Source organism: Rhamphochromis longiceps, linkage group LG3 (genome assembly GCF_057381845.1).
Source record: "Rhamphochromis longiceps isolate RC_006_pf linkage group LG3, R_longiceps_female_GT1.1, whole genome shotgun sequence".
Lineage (NCBI taxonomy): Eukaryota > Metazoa > Chordata > Actinopteri > Cichliformes > Cichlidae > Rhamphochromis > Rhamphochromis longiceps.
Genome location: NC_140559.1, coordinates 60,349,272 through 60,370,338, shown reverse-complemented (window position 1 = coordinate 60,370,338; position 21,067 = coordinate 60,349,272). Strand labels below are relative to the sequence as shown.

General features: G+C 42.6%; 3 protein-coding genes across 4 annotated transcripts in view; 1 reads left to right on the top strand and 2 right to left on the bottom strand.

Moving 5' to 3' along the window:
- LOC146675501 (protein NLRC3-like) overlaps positions 1 to 21,067 on the bottom strand; it is a 507,908-nt gene that overhangs the window by 122,159 nt on the left and 364,682 nt on the right. The gene's annotated exons all lie outside the window — the stretch shown is intronic.
- LOC146675517 (ribonuclease inhibitor-like) overlaps positions 488 to 21,067 on the top strand; it is a 159,106-nt gene continuing 138,526 nt past the window's right edge. The window contains exons 1-3 of the mRNA XM_085401167.1: positions 488 to 492; positions 1,955 to 2,131; positions 17,292 to 17,468. Of these exons, the coding sequence (XP_085257293.1) occupies positions 488 to 492; positions 1,955 to 2,131; positions 17,292 to 17,468 (359 nt within the window). The remainder of the gene's footprint in view (positions 493 to 1,954; positions 2,132 to 17,291; positions 17,469 to 21,067) is intronic.
- Positions 11,205 to 17,280, bottom strand: LOC146675530 (melanoma receptor tyrosine-protein kinase-like). Its single transcript, XM_085385704.1, has 10 exons — positions 17,272 to 17,280; positions 16,438 to 16,536; positions 15,981 to 16,166; positions 15,138 to 15,293; positions 14,914 to 14,989; positions 14,132 to 14,278; positions 13,759 to 13,856; positions 12,070 to 12,204; positions 11,691 to 11,781; positions 11,205 to 11,548 (listed from the first exon to the last, which is right to left on the bottom strand). Exons 1-10 carry the CDS (start codon positions 17,278 to 17,280, stop codon positions 11,205 to 11,207), a joined length of 1,341 nt encoding a protein of 446 aa, XP_085241830.1.

Here is a 21,067-nt window from a genome sequence, read left to right as displayed (position 1 = left end):
TTGGATTGTAATAATTGTAATAACTACAGACCTGTATCTAACTCACCATTTTTAAGTAAAATCTTAGAAAAACTAGTTTTTACTCAGATTAATGACTTTTTGAATGATAGACAGATCCTGGAGATATTCCAGTCTGGTTTTAGGGTGAACCACAGCACAGAGACGGCTCTCCTAAAGGTTTTAAATGATCTTAGATGTAACTGGGACTCCCAAAAGTTCTCAGTCCTGGTGCTACTGGATCTAAGTGCAGCCTTTGATACAGTAGACCACGCTATTCTTTTAAACAGACTGAAACACATGGTGGGCCTCTCTGGTGCTGTACACAACTGGTTCACTTCCTGTCTCTCAGACAGAACTTTTATGGTGAGTATGGATACATGCTCCTCTAAGATCCATAAAATGACATGTGGTGTGTCTCAAGGGTCGGTTTTAGGCCCTGTACTTTTTAATTTGTATATGCTCCCTCTCGGCGGTGTCATCAGGAGGCATGGAGTGAACTTTCACAGTTACACTGATGACACTCAGCTGTACATCTCCGTGTCTGCTGATGACACCAGACCAATGGATGCCCTTTTTAACTGTATTTTAGATAAAAGATCTTGGATGGCAGAAAACTTTTTACAGCTTAACCAGGACAAAACTGAAGTTTTAATCGTCGGTCCTGAGGCTCAGAGAGAGAAACTCTTGTCTAAATTAGAGGCATTTTCACTATGTCCTTCGCTACAAGTGAAAAACCTGGGTGTTATTTTTGACTCTGAGCTTGGTTTTATCCCACATATTAAACATGTAACCAAATTTGGATTTTATCATCTAAAAAATATAGCCAGAGTCCGCCCTATTCTCTCTCAGGCCAACACAGAGATGCTGATGCATGCTTTTATTACCAGTCGCATTGATTACTGTAATGCCCTGCTCTCTGGTCTTCCTAAAAAGAATATTTCAACTTTACAACTTTTGCAAAACTCGGCAGCTCGTGTGCTGACGAAGACCAGAGGGCGGGCCCACATTACACCGGTTTTAGAATCGCTGCACTGGCCCCCCGTGTGTTTCAGGATTGATTTTAAAGTTCTTTTATTGGTTTTTAAATGTCTTAATGGTCTTGGGCCTTCTTATCTCTCAGATCTGCTTTTACCATATGAACCCTCGCGGACCCTGAGGTCCTCTGGTACTGGCCTTTTGATTGTCCCTAAAGTCAGGACACATACTCACGGAGAGGCAGCTTTTCAGTGGTATGGACCTCGTCTGTGGAACAGCCTGCCGGAGGACCTCAGGGCCGCAGAGAACGTACATGTTTTTAAGAACAGGCTCAAAACCACCTTTTTAATTTAGCTTTTACTTAGCGTTTATTTATTTTATGCTTATTTACTCTATCCTGTTATTCTATTATTAATTTAGGCTTTACCTAATATTTATTGATTTTATTCTTATTCATTTTTTAATCTTCTTACTCTATTTATATTTATATTGTATCCCGTCCTTATTTATTTTATCATTTTACCCTGTATATATCCTATTGTGTCATATCTCCAGTGTTTCCTCGGAGGGCGCTCTCTGCACCGTGGCTGCTGGGTCTCTGGGGGTCCTCTCAGCCTGGCTGGGGGGCTTCTTTGCCTCCCTCCTGCTGTGTGCCCAGCCCGGAGGCTGCGGTCTGTGACCGGCTCCCGGTGCAGACGGCTCCCTGTTATAGTGTTTCCTCACTTGGCACATGCGTACCCAGCCCAATTTTTACTCTTTAAGTGTGTGTGTGTGTGTGTGTGTGTGTGTGTGTGTGTGGTGGGGGTGGTATGTGTGTATTCACATCATTTATGTTAATGAGAGTGTGGGGAGTGAGTTCGAGGGTGGGGTGGGCTGCTTTTAACTATGTAAAGCACTTTGTGCTACATTTTTTTTTCTGTATGAAAAGTGCTTTATAAATAAAGACTGATTGATTGATTGATTGATTGATTGAAATTAGATTGGAGTACTGCTGGTTGTCAGAGGTCAGCTGTGCTTCTCTAGTCTCAGCCTTAAAGTCCAGCCTGTCCCATCTGAAACATCTGGACCTGAGTAACAACACTGATGTGCAGGATTCAGGAGTGAACCATCTGCGTGGTTTCCTGGAGAGTCCAGGATGTGGACTTGAAACTCTGAGGTCAGTCAGCATGTTTTAGTTGTGCTGAGATGAATATGTGTGTGTGAAGATTATATAGTTCTAGATTTTTAACCTTCTTCATCTTTCAACAGATGATGAAACACTGAATGACTTCAAGCTGAAACTTACTAATGAACTAATGTTTTTTTTCTTCTTCAGTTTGGAAAACTGTGGTTTGTCAAAGATTGCCTGTGATTATCTGGTATCAGCATTGAAATCCTCCTATCTAAGACAGCTGTACATGAGAAGAAACAACCTTCAGGATTCAGATGTGAAGAAGCTGTCTGATCTGGTGGAGAGCCCACACTGTAGACTGGAAACTCTGAGGTGAATAAATTGTTGGAGTGAGTCCATGGTACTTTCAGCAGTACTATAATTAACACAGTGAAGAATTAAAGAAAAACTCCACTGTTTCCTGTAAATTTACAGCTTTCTCAGTACCTCTTTTCTCAGTGAAACCTATGAGACAAGAACACAAAGAGAACAATGACTGTTTTTATTGTGTTCATGTCTACACGAAATACATTTGAAATCCAACTGACATTACAGATTTATAGAGACGTTGGTCCTCACTCATCAAACTGTGGGAGGATTAAATCTGATCTCACACTTTGTTTTCTCATTTCAAAACTAAACACCTGGTCAGTTTCATTTTTGTCACAGCCCTGAAATCAGAGAACTGTCATTAAATTTATTATCCATGTGATATTTAAGATAAGATAAGGTAAAACTTTATTAATCCCTCGGGTGGGTTCCTCTGGGAAATTCGGTTTCCAAAAAGCACAGCACCGACAGAAGTTACAGAGTTACAGAATATTATACACACACACACACACACACACACACACACACACATATAAATACAGAGACAAATATAAATAAAATATATGAAAGGGATAAATAGAATAAATAGGAATAAAAATAAAAATACAAGTGAATTGCACATTTCAAGTATGGAGTCTATTGCACCGTTGACTATTAACAAAAGTATTGCACAAAAGGTATTGCACAGTGAGGTGAAGAGGCACTACAGCTTAGTTGTCCCCCCCTCCTTTGTCCTCCTGTTTCCCCTCCCTCTCCCCTCCAGAGAGGAGTTAAACAGTCTGATGGCGTGTGGGACAAAGGAGTTTTTAAGTCTGTTAGTTCTTGTCTTGGGGAGAAGCAACCTGTCACTGAACAGACTCTTCTGGTTGTTTACGGCCGTGTGCAGAGGATGCCCAGCATTGTTCATAATGTCCAGCAGTTTCTTTAGTGTCCTTTTCTCTGCCACTGTCACCAGAGTGTCCAGCTTCATGCCGACCACAGAGCTAGCCTTCCTGATCAGTTTCTCCAGCCTGGATGAGTCCTTCTTTGCTGTGCTGCTCCCCCAGCAAACCACAGCATAGAAAAGTACTCCAGCAACCACTGACTGGTAAAACATCCTCAGGAGCTTCCTGCAGATGTTAAAAGACCTCAGCCTCCTGAGGAAGTACAGTCGGCTTTGGGCTTTTTTATACAGGTGCTCTGTGTTGCATGACCAGTCCAGTTTGTTGTCCACCCACAGCCCGAGGTACTTGTACTTGTTGACCACCTCCACCTCCTCCCCCTCTATCTGAACCGGCAGTGGACCTTCTCTGGACCTCCCGAAGTCCACAACAAGTTCCTTTGTCTTTGAGGTGTTGAGTTGAAGGTGGTTTGTGTGACTCCATGCGACAAAGTTCCTCACCAGACTTCTGTACTCCTCTTCCTGATCATCCCAGATACACCCCATGATGGCTGTGTCGTCTGCAAACTTCTGAATGTGGCATAATTCAGAGTTGTAGCAGAAGTCAGAGGTGTACAGGGTGAAGAGAAGAGGGGACAGCACAGTTCCCTGTGGTGCTCTTGTGCTGCTGACCACAGTGTCAGACGTGATTTACAGACCAGAAGCCCCGACATCCACGAATCACATTTATACATGTGTCTTTCTTTCAGTACATTCGGTCATGTTTATTAGTCCAATGATATTTCAGAAACAGATGACCATCTTAAGTCTTTGTCTTTATCTAATGAGCATTAGTAAAAATCATAGTGTTGTGTCCTGTTACATATCACAGAGGCTGCGACTGAAAACTGTGATATTAATCTAATAGAATAATAATTACATGATGATGTAATTATTGACTTGATGATAAAGACATGATACTGAGTTAAATGTTGATTTACATAGTTAACATTTCAGCCAGAGTTTTTCCAGCTTCAAATAGGCTGGACTTGAATGATGAAGGCTGGAATCTGGGGTAGATTTTTAAGCTAATACTCCAAAAGAAGTCAGGTTAAGTAAAGACAGATAATGGAAAAATATCCTGGGTATGTTGAACTTAATTCATAGTGCAAACCTGAGCCACCTTGTTGCCCTGAATGGGACTAAAGTCCCTGCTGCTCTTTATACTGGATGCAACTCCCTCCAAGTAGAATGACAGACACAAGGTGTTCTTGACTCCTACTGGCATTTATTAGATGCCATGAAAACTGTACAAAGCAACATAAAATAATCAATTTTCACATTAAGGCATTGTCATAGCGAGTAAACATTAAAACATATTATTCACCAACACAAAACATCCACAATCAGTTCATTTGACCTTTACAAAATGACGACTGTATTACACATAAATAACATAAACTCGACAGGTCTGTCACAAATAAAGATCTTATTTTCATACCAGCACATAAAATACTAATTACATGCTCCATTGGCCGCATTAACTTGAAGAGGTTAATAAAAACACCCTCTTTACCCAAACCTTGCTGCACACATCCCCAAATGTCTATCCACAGACTGAGAAAGGGAAGATGCTGCCCTCTACCGAGTGTGGCATGTAAAATATTGTCAAACCTTAACAACAGATTGAACATTGGTTCCATCCTGGACACATTATGTAGAACCTTTAAATGCGTGTTTAAAAACAACAATGGATTTATTAAACATAAATTATTTTAAATTGTAAGTCAAAACCATGAAATTAACTTAAACTGCATAACTGCCACTTGTTGTCCCCTCTGCTCTTTCTCTTCTCTCTGCAGGTGGAAATGATAAATAAGGTGGAGCATGTGCAGAATGAGGATGGGCAGTGTCCTGATGGTGCAGAGAGGCTGAATCAGCTGCAGCATGTGTATAGAAACACTCTGGACTGGGCCAGGTGTCTAAGAGGTGGAGTAGAGACGAAGGTGATTAGAGCAGCTTTTAGTCTGTGTTTAATGACGCTAACAGAGATGAAGAGTCAGGCTGAAGAGAGCTGTTAAATTCACAAACCCTCCAATCTCACTGTACTGTTGGGGGAAGGTGACTGTTATCACTGCACTTTCGTGGTCTCACTGAGGTCTTGGTTCATTTCTGTCTCACTGTTCTAGAGTTTTTCAGGTTTTGTTTGTGAACCTTTGGTTTCCTGTTGTTATTTCTTGTATTATTTTCATATATTGTGAGAAGTAGTTAATGTGATTTGGGGTCTATAATAACGATAATGTGATCATTTTATTTTATGGGTATTCTAATGATTGTCCAGTTCTGTAACCTAGTGTTTTGGTTCATGTGTTGTCTTTTATTATTGCAATTTGGATTGTAATGATTTTAATAACTACAGACCTCTATCCAACTCACCATTTTTAAGTAAAATCTTAGAAAAACTTGTTTTTACTCAAATTACTGATTTTCTGAATGATAGACAGATCCTGGAGATATTCCAGTCTGGATTTAGGGTGAACCACAGCACAGAGACGGCTCTTCTAAAGGTTTTAAATGATCTTAGATGTAACTGGGACTCCCAAAAGCTCTCAGTCCTGGTGCTACTGGATCTAAGTGCAGCCTTTGATACAGTAGACCACGCTATTCTTTTAAACAGACTGAAACACATGGTGGGCCTCTCTGGTGCTGTACACAACTGTGCCCAGCCCGGAGGCTGCGGTCTGTGACCGGCTCCCGGTGCAGACGGCTCCCTGTTATAGTGTTTCCGCACTTGGCACATGCGTACCCAGCCCAATTTTTACTCTTTAAGTGTGTGTGTGTGTGTGTGTGTGTGTGTGTGTGTGTGTGTGTGTGTGTGTGTGTGTGGTGGGGGGGGGAGGGGGGTATGTGTGTATTCACATCATTTATGTTAATGAGAGTGTGGGGAGTGAGTTGGAGGGCGGGGTGGGGTGGGCTGCTTTTAACTATGTAAAGCACTTTGTGCTACATTTTCTGTATGAAAAGTGCTTTATAAATAAAGACTGATTGATTGATTGATTGATTGATGTTGCTGCTTGTATTCTGTGTAGTTTCCAAGCTGTTCGGTTGGATTCCATTCAGCAGGTTTTTTGCTAAGCTTTTTAATCTCTATGAAACAAATTTGACTTTGAACATAATATTTCATCAGTCATCATCATCACACTGTAACGATCATAGTGTTTGTATGTTCCCTGTCTCTTCCACAGACGAGTGGATCACACTTTGCCTAGGGCTCCGTGCCTGCAAATATCTATATTTAGTATACAAATATTTTATACAAACCCCACAATCACGTGTGTGTGTGTATGTATGTGAGCACTGAATAAAGTCTAACACTTTATGTTCTTTTTACTTGAGTTTTGCTCTTTAAAGAAAAAAGACTGAACTTTGAGCAGGTTACAGTTTCTTTCTTTGATTCCCGTCAAAAGTTCCTCGGAGGATTTTGAAGCTGGACTTCAGTGAAGTTTAATGCGAGATGGAACGACTTCAGAGAGAACAGTGACCCCACACATAATAATAATAACGGCACTTGAGATTCTTTGCTTTTTGCGGATGATGTGGTTCTGTTGGCTTCATCGGGTGAGGGCCTCCAGCTCACACTGGAACGGTTCGCAGCGGAGTGTGAAGCAGCGGGAATGAGGATCAGCACCTCCAAATCTGAGGCCATGGTTCTCAGCCGTAAAAGGGTGGAGTGCCCACTCCGGGTCGGGGATGAGTTCCTGCCCCAAGTGGAGGAGTTCAAGTATCTCGGGGTCTTGTTCGCGAGTGATGGGAGAAGGAAGCAGCGTAAATAAACTTCCTCTGAAGGGTGGCTGGCCTCTCCCTTAGAGATAGGGTGAGAAGTAGGAGGGGCTCAGAGTAGAGCCGCTGCTGCTCCACATCGAAAGGAGCCAGCTGAGGTGGTTCGGGCATCTGACAAGGATGCCTCCTGGGCGCCTCCTGGGTGAGGTGTTCCGGGCAAGTCCCACCGGGAGGAGGCCCCGGGGCAGACCCAGGACACGCTGGAGAGATTATATCTCTCGGCTGGCCTGGGAACGCCTTGGTGTTCCCCCGGATAAGCTGGAGGAGGTGGCTGGGGAGAGGGAGGTCTGGGCCTCTCTGCTTAGGCTGCTGCCCCCGCGACCCGGCCTCGGATAAAGCGGATGAAGATGGATGGATGGATGGATGGATGGATGGATGGAGATTCTTTGATGAATACATATGACAGCACAGATCAAGTTTCACTCGTTTTTTTTTGCTCAAACATCCTTTATTGTAAATATCCATTGTTTTTACAGTTAGATTGTAGCAGTGTTGAATATTTTAGTATTAGCTAATTTCATTTTGCTGATCATTATCATGGGCCTACTTTGAGCGAGTGTCCAGATGTTCTTCAGTGTCTCATTATTTTGAGACCCTAGGTGTCAAACTTACAGAACCATATCACCCATTAGAGCTCTTCTTTCTCACACTGCCAACTTACTTGTAGTTATTAGACGTTTTAGCGCTTTCAGACGCCGCTCATGTGGAATGAGCTGCCAGGATGGATTCAGGGGATGGTTAGAGATTCAACTTTAAGCTTTCTTTCAGGATGAGTGATAACACAAAATAATTATTTTCCAAACACATGCAGTTGGTGGGGTTAGGTTCACTGGTGGTTCTTGCCCATAGCTGTGAATGGTTAGCCCTGCATCAGAGTGACGATCTGTCCAGGATGTACCCGCCTCTCACCCTGTGGAAGCTGGGATGTCTTCACTCAGGAAGCCATTGAAGAGGTGCGGGCCACTCAGGACAAGGTAAAATGACAGACACAGCGTTCACAGTCACAAGGCGCTTATTTCTCACAAAAAAGCTACTCAAATAAGGTTTGATCATTGCAGGAGAGAATCCTTCTGCCACTGTTTCTTTTTACTCGCAGGGAGAGGATCCCTGAAGACCAGGATACAAAGGAAGTGTGTTCCAGAAGGAAGAGGACCAGCTCTGAGGAAGCAGGTAAGCTGTAAAGGTGAGTAACTCCCTCCTCAGGTAGGGGAGGTGCTGGGAACAGGGAGACAAAAGCATTGGCAGGAGCAGACTATCGGGTTTAGACTGGATGCTCGAGCTGGTCCTTAACTACCTGTGTTTAATGAGGATGATGAGGGGCGGGAATCATGACTCCATCCCTGGATGATGGAGGAAACGCCTGCTCTGGACTCAGAGGGGGTCACAAAATCCACAACAAACCAGCACAGAACACGACAGAGACAAGGTCCCCATTCATCAGCCGGATCATTTACATGGTTCATGCAGGGATATGTGCCAGTGTCTCTGAAGTGAAAATAATATAACTGATAATCGAGTGACTGTTAGAGTGGAGACACAACATGGCAGCTGTCATCACACTCCATAAATGATCAAAAACTGAAATTAAACTTTGAAAAATCAATGTCATGAAAAGCTCATATTTTACATGTAGGTCTTTCCGATGTATTAAATAAAGTTTTAGTTGACATTTTTTTATGAAAACCCAGCAATGTTTACTCAGTGAACCCTGATCTGCGAGAGGCAAAGAACACCACTCACTCAATATTGGCTGAAATAGCAGTGAGGTTAATCACATAGAAGCAACATGTACAGGAATGGTTTGGTTTCTGTTCTCTTCTTATGATCTTTTAGTTTGAAGTTTTCTCAGAGTCTTTCCTGTCCATCCATCATATTCATCATGGTTACATTCCTCCATCCATCCACTTTCCACTGCTTGTCAGCATCCAGATGTTGGGGCAGCAGTCTCAGCAGACATCCTCAGACCTTCCTCTCCATTTCCACCACTTCCAGCTCTTCCACAGGAATAATGATGTATTCCTAATCCAGCCACGAGACTCCCCACTGCTTCCTGGGTAGAAACAGTCAGATGACACAAGCACGTCTGGATCCTTCCAATATGGAGTAGTAGCTGCTCAGGTTGTTATTTTATCTCTTAAGTGGTGAACATACTCTGACACTTAGAGATGGAGACAACACAACATGTGTGCACGGTCACAGAGCTGGCAGGCATGAGGATATCCGCTCAGATCCATAAGTCACTTGGACTTCAGGAGACTCTGGCAGATGTTGGGGAAACTAACACCCACATTAGGCTGAGCTCGACTCCCTTATTATTGTGATACCCACAGTTTATGCCCATAGGTGAGGGCAGGAATATATTTATATCATCTCTTTGTATTAAGCTCTCAACCTTACACTACAAAACACCTTCCACCTGAGGCAACACCTTATTCTGAGACCACACTGAGCATTCCCACGTTTTCCACCTACGAACTCTAAAAGATTGGTGCTGACATTTGTGGAATTTTGCTCTAAATAAACCTTAGATAAATATCCTGCAGATATTTAACGTCATTCAGTGTCAAACAAGAAAACAGAGAATGTAACCTGTTAGCAGGTCAGCTAAAGAAAACTGAATTCACACCTGAGTTCCCATCTAACCACAGTTAAAGCCAAACCGATTCACATCACATATACAGACATTCAGTGTGGTTCTCTATGGAGGCTGAAGGCTGTCAAAGGTCATAATTTACATGATTTGTCTCCAAATGAGTTCAAGCACAGAGAAATTAGCTGATTAATTCTAAACACTACCGCCTTAAAAAGCAGTTGTTGTCTTTTTCGTGGCTCTAGAGTTGTGAGTTCGCCTTGTAATCGGAAGGTTGCCGGTTAGAGCCCCGGCTCAGACAGTCTCGGTCGTTGTGTCCTTGGGCAAGACACTTCACCCGTTGCCTACTGGTGGTGGTCAGAGGGCCCGGTGGCGCCAGTGTCCGGCAGCCTCGCCTCTGTCAGTGCGCCCCAGGGTGGCTGTGGCTACAATGTAGCTGCCATCACCAGTGTGTGAATGTGTGTGTGGATGACTGGATATGTAAAGCGCTTTGGGGTCCTTAGGGACTAGTAAAGCGCTATATAAATACAGGCCATTTACCATTTTTAACTCGAAGCCTTCTACGCTACAAGCCACATTCATGTAGTACTTTATGCTTTCCACCACTACAGCCAGTTTACATCTATGTCACAGAGAGGCTCCAGCCAAACAGGGACTCGAATGTCAAGCCATCATCTATGAGGGGCCCTCAGTAACCGATGCACCACAACAATGACAATAACTCAGCATTGTCGATAAAACTTGGGTTGATTTTTGGAATATTCAAACTAAAAACAACCAGTTCAGCACTGTGAGCTGTAAAAGTTGGATCTAAATTTGATAGATTGAAAAGTTGTTCTCTTTGGACGCTCGAGACTCACTCCAAACTGCTCCCACTCTGGTCAGATGCTCTTTATTGTTCGTTGTTGGGCACATCTTCATCATCCATGTTCCTCTAACACATTAAAGTCCTGATCATCATCGTTTCCATAAATATGAAACTATTTATTCTCTTGAAAAGGAAAAGCTGACAAAGGTTCAGTATCTGCAGACAGCCTCTCAACTTCCATAAATTTACACTATCAACAGTGATACACAGACACGAGCAGTAGTGGTTAACAGGAAATCATGATTTGGCTCATTCTTGTCAAGTAAAGCAAAGAATTCATAACTTTATACACTTTATACAATAAAAGTTCATTCAGAGTATTTCAAGTCAAACAGAAGGTTTTAGTCAGACTGAGACTGTTAAAGAAACTCGTTCAGGAGCTGCAGAGCTTAAACCAAGTCCTTTGGTCCTACCAGTCAAACAAACTTGTAAAGATCAATTGTGAATCTGAGGCTGTCGGTCTGGATGAAGTGCTGCCTCTGCTCCAGTCAGTGTTTCCTGAAGAACTGACTGTAAAACAATTAATTCCTGTGGGCAGCTTGAATGAAAGTAGAGCACAGCTTCAGTCTGACAGCCCGAGAGCTGCTGCCCCCTAGCGGACGGGAGCATGTAGAGCACCGCCCACACCCAGGTACTCGAGGTTCTCTGCTGCTGGGAGGAACAGATGGTTCTCGGCTAAAGTTGCATCTGTAATGATCTGAGGCAGGAAGTCAGCCTGGTAGTCTGGATTATCAAGGCTGTGACTGGTCACCAGAGGGCGCAGTTTGCAGGACGCGTTCAGGTATTCAGGTCCATAGGGCACTTGGGAGGTGTTCAGATCCTCCAGCAGGTGGGGAAGTGGGCCCCAGCCCAGGCTCAGGTCCTCATAATTAGGGTTTAAAACCTTGGAGAGCCGGCTGCTCTGGCTGGTCTCACTCACACTCTGGTTCATGTACTCTGGAAGACAGAGCAGGAAAATGCTGTTTAGGTATAAATAAATTAATTTTCTGTCATGAAGACAGTTTGCTGTCCAGCTATTAATTGATTTACATCTCCTAATTATTTGTCACTGGTCTGAGTTATGTTTGATGATGGATACCGTGGTCGATGAAGTCCTTTTCCAGTGCGCTGTCAGTGGGATCGGTGATGTACCGCAGGGCGAGGCTGTTCTCTCCGGCCGGATGACCATTCTGACACGAACGAAGAGAATCAATGAAACACCTCTGTTTCATCAAAGCACGTTCATTAGAATGAAACACAGAGGAAATAAATAGCTGTACTTCTGGCCACTTATGGCGAGTGGAAGTAGACTGTTTACATTTACTTGGGTCACCAGGGGGCGCCGAACACTTTCTTAAGTACGATGTTTTTTCATGTAACATTTACTAAAATGTTTGATAAAACATATAGACATGTAACAATGTGTCTTTAGACTAGATTAGACTACAATAGGTGTGTGTGTGTGTGTGTGTCCATACCATGGGCCGGTCCTTATGGTTACCCATGCCTCTGTAGGGTAGCAGGTATTCGTCCGGGTCAATAACGTCCTCGGTGTCGTCGGTGCTCAGCAGACGAGAGTAAAACCTGCTGTCTGACGGACTTGGCAGGTCCCCCTGACAAAAATAATTAATGTAGTTGAGTTTATGCTATGTAACAGTTTTTTTCTTTAAAGACAATCATTATTGCTCGTTCATTTTTATTATAATGATCATCTTCTGGATTGAAACCAAAGAGAAACAGCTTTGCATTTATTGGAAGTTCGTTTGAAATCATTTTCTCGTGTTTCTTTTGAACCCCTTCTTTCTACACACCGAAACTTTACATTCCCTGTTAGTTCTGTGCAGTTAATAAATACTAATATTATTTCATTTTAACAGTTTACTCATCTATATTCACCGTGTGAGTATGAGTTAGAACACACGTTGATCCCAAACTGCTTAATTCTCTAATAAACAGGAAGTAAAGAGATGAACTGATGATATGGCGATCGTGGCTCAAGAGTTGGGAGTTCGCCTTGTAATTGGAAGGTTGCCGGTTCGAGCCCCGGCTTGGACAGTCTCGATGGTTGTGTCCTTGGGCAGGACACTTCACCCGTTGCCTACTGGTGGTGGTCAGAGGGCTCGGTGGCGCCAGTGTCTGACAGCCTCTGTCAGTGCACCCCAGGGTGGCTGTGGCTACAATGTAGCTGCCATCACCAGTGTGTGAATGGGTGGATGACTGGATATGTAAAGTGCTTTGGGGTCCTTAGGGACTAGTAAAGCGCTATATAAATACAGGCCATTTACCATATGATGTTTGTCGGGTCTAATAATTCAACTATGTTCATGTGGTTTCATAAAAGAAAAAATCTCAGCTGTAGATATTTCTAAAATACTTTTTCTCCTGGATTAAATTTATTCCTGTTTTGTGTCTGAATGATCCAGATCGGGACATATTCTCCACGTGCACCCCGTACTGTGATCAGAATACTAGTTTGGTTCTTTACATTTAAAAAATTAATTGTATCATACTTTAATTCATCATATGCCAGCGCAATCAAGAGGAAACAAAAAGAAAAGACGACGGACGGTTTTCCATATGAAAACAAAATTGTTTTATTTTTCTAACATCTTCATTTTCAAAACAGGAAAAACTGAGTTAAATGTGATCATTAGAAGTAGAAATGCTTTATCTTTTTCTAATCAGTTAACTTATTAATTAGGTTAAATAGGTTAAGTGTCAGCTTCCTTCTTTCATTTTCAGTAAGAAGGTTTTGGTTTATTTTTTGATTACTATAAAAGTAGATTATTGTTAAGGTTAAAATGTAAATATTTATGGATTGTTAATAATAGAACTGATTGCTGACCAAGTGATTTACCTTCATACAGAAACACTGAGTCCTATGAGTGTAAATGATTTCTCACAAATGTCACAAATATTCGACCGATCAGACCATTAGCTTGTTTAACAACAGTCCCCCTGATGTGTGTGGTGAGTCAAGAGTTCACGTTCAGCACAGCTTTTGAATGAACAAATGTCTGAGAAATAAGACAATATTAATATTATTACATGTAGAAAATATCTGGACAGTCAGACGGTAAAGGATCTCCATATTACCAACCCTCAGTGAAGAAAATCTTTTTATAAGTGTCATTATACAAGTAAATGACATGAAATCCCTGGTTTACCTGTATGACCAGGTATCTGGACGGGTCGCTGGCCATCTTAGAGAACTCCACCATCAACTCTTTGAACCTGGGCCGACTGGACGGGTCGATCATCCAGCCTGCAGAAGCAAAGGGGATGATTTTCAGTCTTCTGTACAGCTGAGCTGCTCCAGACTTTATATTCGTGTTCGTCATACCAAAGAACTTTTAGTACTTGATGTAGAATTTGTTTGTCTGACTTCATGAAATTTAGACCGTAGCCTGGAGCCATTGTAAGACAAACAGACGCCCGATTTGGAGACATGATGGAGACATAACTATTTAAAAGTTTGACACCTTCATGTTCCCATCAAGGCGCAATTTTTCTACCAGCACCACCTGCGTCTCATCTTACATTTGACCATGATCATGTAGACATCGATGGTGCAGATGGGGGGCTGAGGCAGCCGCTCGCCTCTCCCCAGCACCGTGGCGATCTCGCTGGCTGGGATGCCGTCGTATGGCTTGGAGCCGAACGTCATGATCTCCCACACCATCACACCTGCAGACCATCGACTGTTAGAGCAGACTCAGCTCTCAGTAAAACCTCCGTTACACAACAACAGACACGATGAAGTAAACAACATGAGTTCAAGGAGGGTTTGTTCCTGATGAGAATTTTAATGATAATGATCATTTTTATTTGCATGTATATAAAAGACAGAAATACGTTCTGGGGTCCGAACGGTGGATCAGTAAGTAAGCATCTTGAACCTGAACCGTTTTTCTTTCAAATACCCAAGAGGGGGCAGTCCTGTCAGACTGAAATCTATGAGAAGATCACTCTAATGCTCACTGGATCTATGACATCAGAGAGCATTTTAGGAGTTTATGGTCGACCTCTTGTGTCAGGTCATACACAAGACAACAGCATGTTAATGGTTTCAATGTTAATGTTTCCATTTGAAGTAAAATAGACAATAAAGCAGATGATTCTTTATGGAGGGCTACCTCATGATACTTTTTTATATCCAATCTACTTCCACTTATCAAATTCAGTGTCGTGGGTGGAGCCTATCCCAGCTGTGATAGAACAGCTGTCTTTTTATGTCACAGTAAGAAAATAACTTTTTCAGGTCTAGTGAAACAAGTAACCAGTGGGCCCTGTGCAGGCTAGAGAGCCACAGATTGACCCACCGTAACTCCAAACATCACTCTGATGGGTGTAAGTCCACTGGAGGATCGACTCTAATGCCATCCACTTAATGGGAACCTGCGTTAAACAGAGGAAGACAAACATACACAGACAGGTGAGGAACATTTTAACAGAGAAGCCCAACATCCTGTCTGATTTAGTCTTTTGTGGTTTTGTCCTGATAGAAATCAGCTCGTCTCCGAGTGCCAGCCACATGAAAACACACCTTTCCTCCATCAGCGTGATATTCCTTCTCATCTGCCGTCAGAAGCTTGGCAAGGCCGAAGTCGGTGATCTTGACGTGGTTAGGACTCTTCAAAAGGACGTTCCTTGCAGCCAGGTCACGATGCACCAGGTGACGCTCCTCCAGGTAGTTCATGCCCTGCACACAAACGTCATGCATGCACACAAGTTTTCAGTATGAGTAAAACCAGCTGTGTGATAACTGGCTGGGCTGCAGCACCAGTATCTCCAGAAACTGCAGGTGATGCTGACTCCAACAATCGTTCGGTGTCCACAGATCCACGTGTAAAAATTTCAAAAGTTACAGCAGAGATAAACATGTTTACAGCCTCATACAAAAATGTGTAAATGACTGTAACTCATCTGTGTAAATTGTTTGTTTTTGTTTAACTTCTTCAGGCTGCTGCCTTTAGGGGGCGCCAGAGCAGCTCATCTGCCCCCATCTCCCCCTCTCCCAGCATCCTCATCGGTCACACCAGCTTTCTGCACTTCCTCCTTCACTGCATCCATGAACTATCTCTGAGGTTTTCCCATTTTTCTCCTGCCATCAGCTCCATATTCAGCACCCACGATCCCATCAGCACACTTTATGAATGGAGACTGCTCTCATCAGGTTTCACTGTGAGCCTCTGACCTTGTACCTTGTGATTTTCCCAGCACTTAAAAATCCAAATCATACTTAAAACGGACTAAACAGATTAGCACACGGTTTCTTGTGTTTGCATTAATGAGCCTCAGCAGGCTTAAAGAGAGCTGCACACTGAGCTGGCGCCTCAGGCAGGAGAGTTTCTCCTTAGAGGAGGTCTTGCTGACCTCATTTACTCACCTTAGCAATCTGGACACACCAGTTGAGCAGCCACTGCGCCCCAATGCTATCCCTGTGGTGCCGGACATAGTCCAGCAAGCCGCCGTACGGCATCAGCTGAGTAACCAGCTGGACTGATGATGTCAGGCAGATTCCCAGCAGGCGGCACACATGAGGGTGATCCACACTCGCCATCACATACGCTTCCTACACAGACAGCAGTGTTACTGAGAAACATCCACAGTCGCTGCCTACATGGGAAAGTCTGAGCTACAGATGCAGCTGTGGAGCATTTTTAACTTCAGTTAAGCTTCAGCCCTTTAATCAGCTCAAGATTAAGATCTAATGTTTTTAAACCACTTAAATGTAAGAAGATATTTGGTGGAGCGACTTAAAATTCAAGACACAAAATAGTTAACAGTCACTAACAATGTGTTTGTAGAGCAGGAAATAGAAGAAGCACACAGAGGAGTCTTACATCCAGGACTTCTTGGTTGGCTTTTGGTGACGTGGCCTCTCTGAGAACTTTGATGGCTACTGGGATCTTCACATTCTCGCCTTCAGGGATCCACAAACCCTAAACAAACAAACACTTTATTCTGTCCAACTAGCAAGAGTGTGACTGGGCTGTGGTGCGTTCAAGTCTCAAGTGTTGGATGACAGCAGCATTTCCTCTGCTGCACTCACATGACTAAACATTTAAAGTACTTTTCAATAAAGAAGTCCATTACCTTGTGTGTGTATATTTAGTGGGTGTCGGTCTGTATTCGTTGTCGGCTCGTCTGCGTTCTATGGTGTTCCTGTTCCTTAGTCTGCGTCTCTCTGCTCTGCTCTCCGTTTCGTTAAGATTTCAGGTTTGCTCTTTAGTTTCTCCCAGTTTAGGTTTCCGTTAGTAATCTCTCACGCTTCGTTGCCTGTTTCTGTCACTGCCACTTTGTAAATAAACATCACTCGAATCATCAGTCACTGCTGCATTTTGGGTCCTCCTTTTCCTCCAACACCACATGGCTCACCCCGCCAGCCGTGACAATTTCTTTCACACTTCACCTTTAAAAGTGAAGCCTTGTGGTTCCTGGAAGGAAAAACACGACTTTTTCAAGTCTTTGTCCTGTTTTTATGATAAATGTACGACTTTAATGTGAAACATTCAGAGTTTTTTCTCTTGTTGTGTTTGTTTGAAGCTGCTTCCTGTTGGCTTCAGCTGTTTGGAGTTTCCATTTTCTAAACTTCTACATTCTGAACCTTCTTCAGCTCTGAACAGATGATGAAACACTGAATGATTTCAAGCTCACACTTTGTCTAATAAACTTACATCTTTCATTCTTCATACAGATTGTGGGGCTGTGGTTTGTCAGAGATCAGCTGTGATTATCTGGCAGCAGCACTGAAGTCCAACCCCTCCCATCTGAGAGAGCTGGACCTGAGCTCCAACAACAAGCTGCAGGATTCAGGAGTGAAGCATCTGTGTGGTTTCCTGGAGAGTCCAGAATGTGGACTTGAAACTCTGAGGTCAGTCAGCATGTTTTAGTTGTGCTGAGATGAATATGATGTGAAAGTTGTGCTGACACTAAACTGCAGACATCAGGCTGATATTATACTGATCCACACTGAGGATCTTCATGGTAAAGTCTGTTTTCTTCTTCTCTGGTTTAGTCCATTGACTGCAGCAGAACAATGTTCACATTTCAAACCTTCAAAGAAGAAGAAAAATCCTCCACTGGATAATTCACTGTGAAACTCTCAAACTCTTCATTCCACCTTAAAGTCTGTCTGACACTGAAATCCAAAGCAAAATGTGCATTTGCTTTACAGACAGCAGTCCAACACAAACATACACACATCATCCAAAACACATTCCAAAATCCAAATCTCCTCCACTGCCAGCATGAATGATGGGAAAGAGAAGGAGGAACACTCTGACATTCAGGGTTAGAATGAGTTTCATGAAGCAGACTGTGAAGATCAAAGCTGCATTAGAAAGCTTACATGAATGAATGAGTGGACAGAAGTGGACAGAGATCATCTGAAGCACTTCAAAGGCTTTAAATCAACACATTTCTCTTTATTCTTTATCAACTCTGTTAGTTTCTCTCAGTTTTCTGTGGAATGAAGCTAACAGCAGGCTAATAAGATGCTGACCAATAGGTTTCTATTAAAGGTTGTAATTTGTAAATGAAAAAGTGCTTTTGTCATGGCTACTGAATGGACTCACGCGCAGACAGTTCTTTGTCAAAGAACAAAAGGAGATTTATTGACAACAGGGGTCACCTCAGTGCTATATATATGTACAGTGAGTTGGGAGGGGGTCCAGGGCTCCCGGGAGAGAAGGAGTGGGGAAATCCACACACACGCTTCCTCTTCCACACAGTCACCGCCACAGCTCCTCCGCACACACGCACTCCGCTTCAGCCGCACTCGCTCCAAAACTCCACACACGCTGCCACACCCGGGCTGGTCCCGTGATTTGGTCCAGAAGAGGGATATCTACACAGAGGCAAGGCAAGGCAAGGCAAATTTATTTGTATAGCACAATTCAACAACAAGGTGATTCAAAGTGCTTTACAGAGACATTAGAAACAAAAACAAATAAAAAGCATGATTTAAAATTGATTAAAACAAGCAAACAAACAAACAAACAAACAAACAAACAAACAAACAAACAAACAAACAAACAAAACAGTATATAAAATCAAAACAGATAAAATCAGAACAGTAGATAAAATCAGTAGTTAAATGTAAGTTTTGAAATTTAAGCTTAAAAGTGTGGATTTGGTGCTTTATTCAAATGCAGCTGAGAACAGGTGAGTCTTCAACCTGGATTTAAATAAACTGAGTGTTTCAGCTGATCTGAGGCTTTCTGGGAGTTTGTTCCAGATATAAGGAGCATAAAAGCTGAATGCAGCTCTCCGTGTCTGGTTCTGACTCTGGGAACTGATAAAAGACCGGATCCAGATGACCTGAGAGATCTGGAAGGTTCATACTGGGTCAGGAGGTCACTGATGTATTTTGGTCCTAAACAATTCAGAGCTTTATAGACCAGTATCAGAACTTTAAAGTCTATCCTCTGACGGACAGGCAGCCAGTGTAAAGACCTCAGAGCTGGACTGATGTGGTCCACTTTTTTGGTCTTAGTGAGGACTCGAGCTGCAGAGTTCTGAATGAGCTGTAGTTGTCTGACTGATTTTTTAGGTAGACCTGTAAAGATGCTGTTACAGTAATCAAGCCTACTAAAGATGAATGCATGGACTAGTTTTTCCAGGTCCTGTTGAGACATCAGATCTTTTATCCTTGAAATATTCTTGAGGTGATAGTAAGCTGACTTTGTTATTGTCTTAATGTGTTTTTCTAAGTTTAGGTCTGCATCCATCACTACACCCAAATTTCTCGCCTGGTTTGTGGTTTTTAGATGTATAGATTGAAGTTCTCTGGTGACCTGTAATCGTTTTTCTTTGGCGCCAAAGACTATTACCTCAGTTTTGTTTTTGTTTAGCTGGAGAAAATTGTGGCACAACCAGTCATTAATTTCCTCAATGCATTTACCAAGAGCCTGTACAGGGCCTTGGTCTCCTGGTGACATTGTGATATATATTTGTGTGTCATCTGCATAGCTATGATAGTTTATTTTGTTGTTCTCTATAATCTGTGCCAGTGGGAGCATGTAAATGTTAAACAGAGGGGGTCCCAAGATGGAACCTTGGGGAACTCCACATGTGATACTTGTCTGCTCAGATGTGAAGTTACCTATTGATACAAAGTATTTCCTGTTTTCTAAGTATGTCTTGAACCAGTTTAGTACAGTTCCTGAAAGACCTGTCCAGTTCTCCAGTCGTTTGAGTAATATGTTGTGGTCAACTGTATCAAATGCTGCACTGAGATCCAGTAAAACTAAGACTGACATTTTTCCACTGTCTGTATTCAGACATATGTCATTAAACACTTTGGTCAGAGCGGTTTCAGTGCTGTGGTTCTGTCTAAAACCTGACTGGAAGGCATCGTAGCAGTTATTCTGTTTTAAGAAGTAACTGAGCTGTTGAGAAACTGCTTTTTCAATGATCTTACTTAAAAATGGGAGATTTGAGATCGGCCTGTAGTTGTTCATTTGTGTCTTGTCAAGATTGTCCTTTTTCAGTATAGGTTTTATTACAGCAGTTTTTAGTGATTCTGGAAACACACCTGATAATAAAGAAAAGTTGACGATGTGTAACAGGTCTGACTCTAAAGTCTTTGAGACCTTTTTGAAAAAACTTGTTGGCAGGACATCTAAACAGCAGGAGGAGGAGTTCAGTTGACCTAAGATGTCCTCCAGGTCTTTGCTGTTAATAGGGTGAAACTGTTTCATGGTGTTTAAACAGTTTTTCGGTGGACACAGTACATATTCTGGATCTGCTGTTGATGTACCAATTGCTTGTCTAATTTTTTGGATTTTTTCTGTGAAGAATTTGGCAAAGTCATTGCAGACCATGGTCGAATGAAGTTCAGCTGCCACTGACACAGGAGGGCTTGTTAGCCTATCAACTGTAGAAAATAAGACCCGAGCATTATGGCTGTTTTTAGTGATGATGTCAGAGAAGTAGGACCTCCTTGCACTCCTCAGTTGTAAATTATAATTGTGAAGTTTCTCTTTATAGATGTCATAGTGAACCTGGAGGTTTGTTTTTCTCCATCTGCACTCAGCTTTCCTACACTCTCTTTTTTCATTTTTCACCAGTGTGGAGTTTCTCCATGGAGACTTTTTCCTTCCAGAGATAACCTTCACCTTAATGGGAGCAATAGTGTCCATTACATTTAACATGTTAGCATTGAAGCTATTGACGAGCTCATTGACTGACCCTCTGGACAGGTCAGGTGTTAATGGGAAGACCTGGTTAAAAATTGCACTACTGTGTTCAGTTATACACCGTTTTGTGATCACTGCTGTTGACATATTTATGTGGGCTGAGATTTTACTTTAAAAGAAAACACAGTAATGATCAGACACGCCCACATCAGACACAGTAACCTTTGAAATGCTCAGGCCCTTGGAGATCAGTAGGTCAAGAGTGTGTCCTCTATTATGTGTGGCCTCTGTTACATGCTGAGTCAGCCCAAAGTTGCCTAGAGTGTTACTC

Excerpts from the sequence above, each read along its gene's own strand:
- LOC146675530 (XM_085385704.1), bottom strand. Across the intron at positions 14,279-14,913 it reads GAGTGATGTTTGGAGTTACG|GTGTGATGGTGTGGGAGATC; the intron begins GTGGGTCAATCT and ends GATGGTCTGCAG. Across the intron at positions 12,205-13,758 it reads CCAGATACCTGGTCATACAG|GGGGACCTGCCAAGTCCGTC; the intron begins GTAAACCAGGGA and ends TATTTTTGTCAG.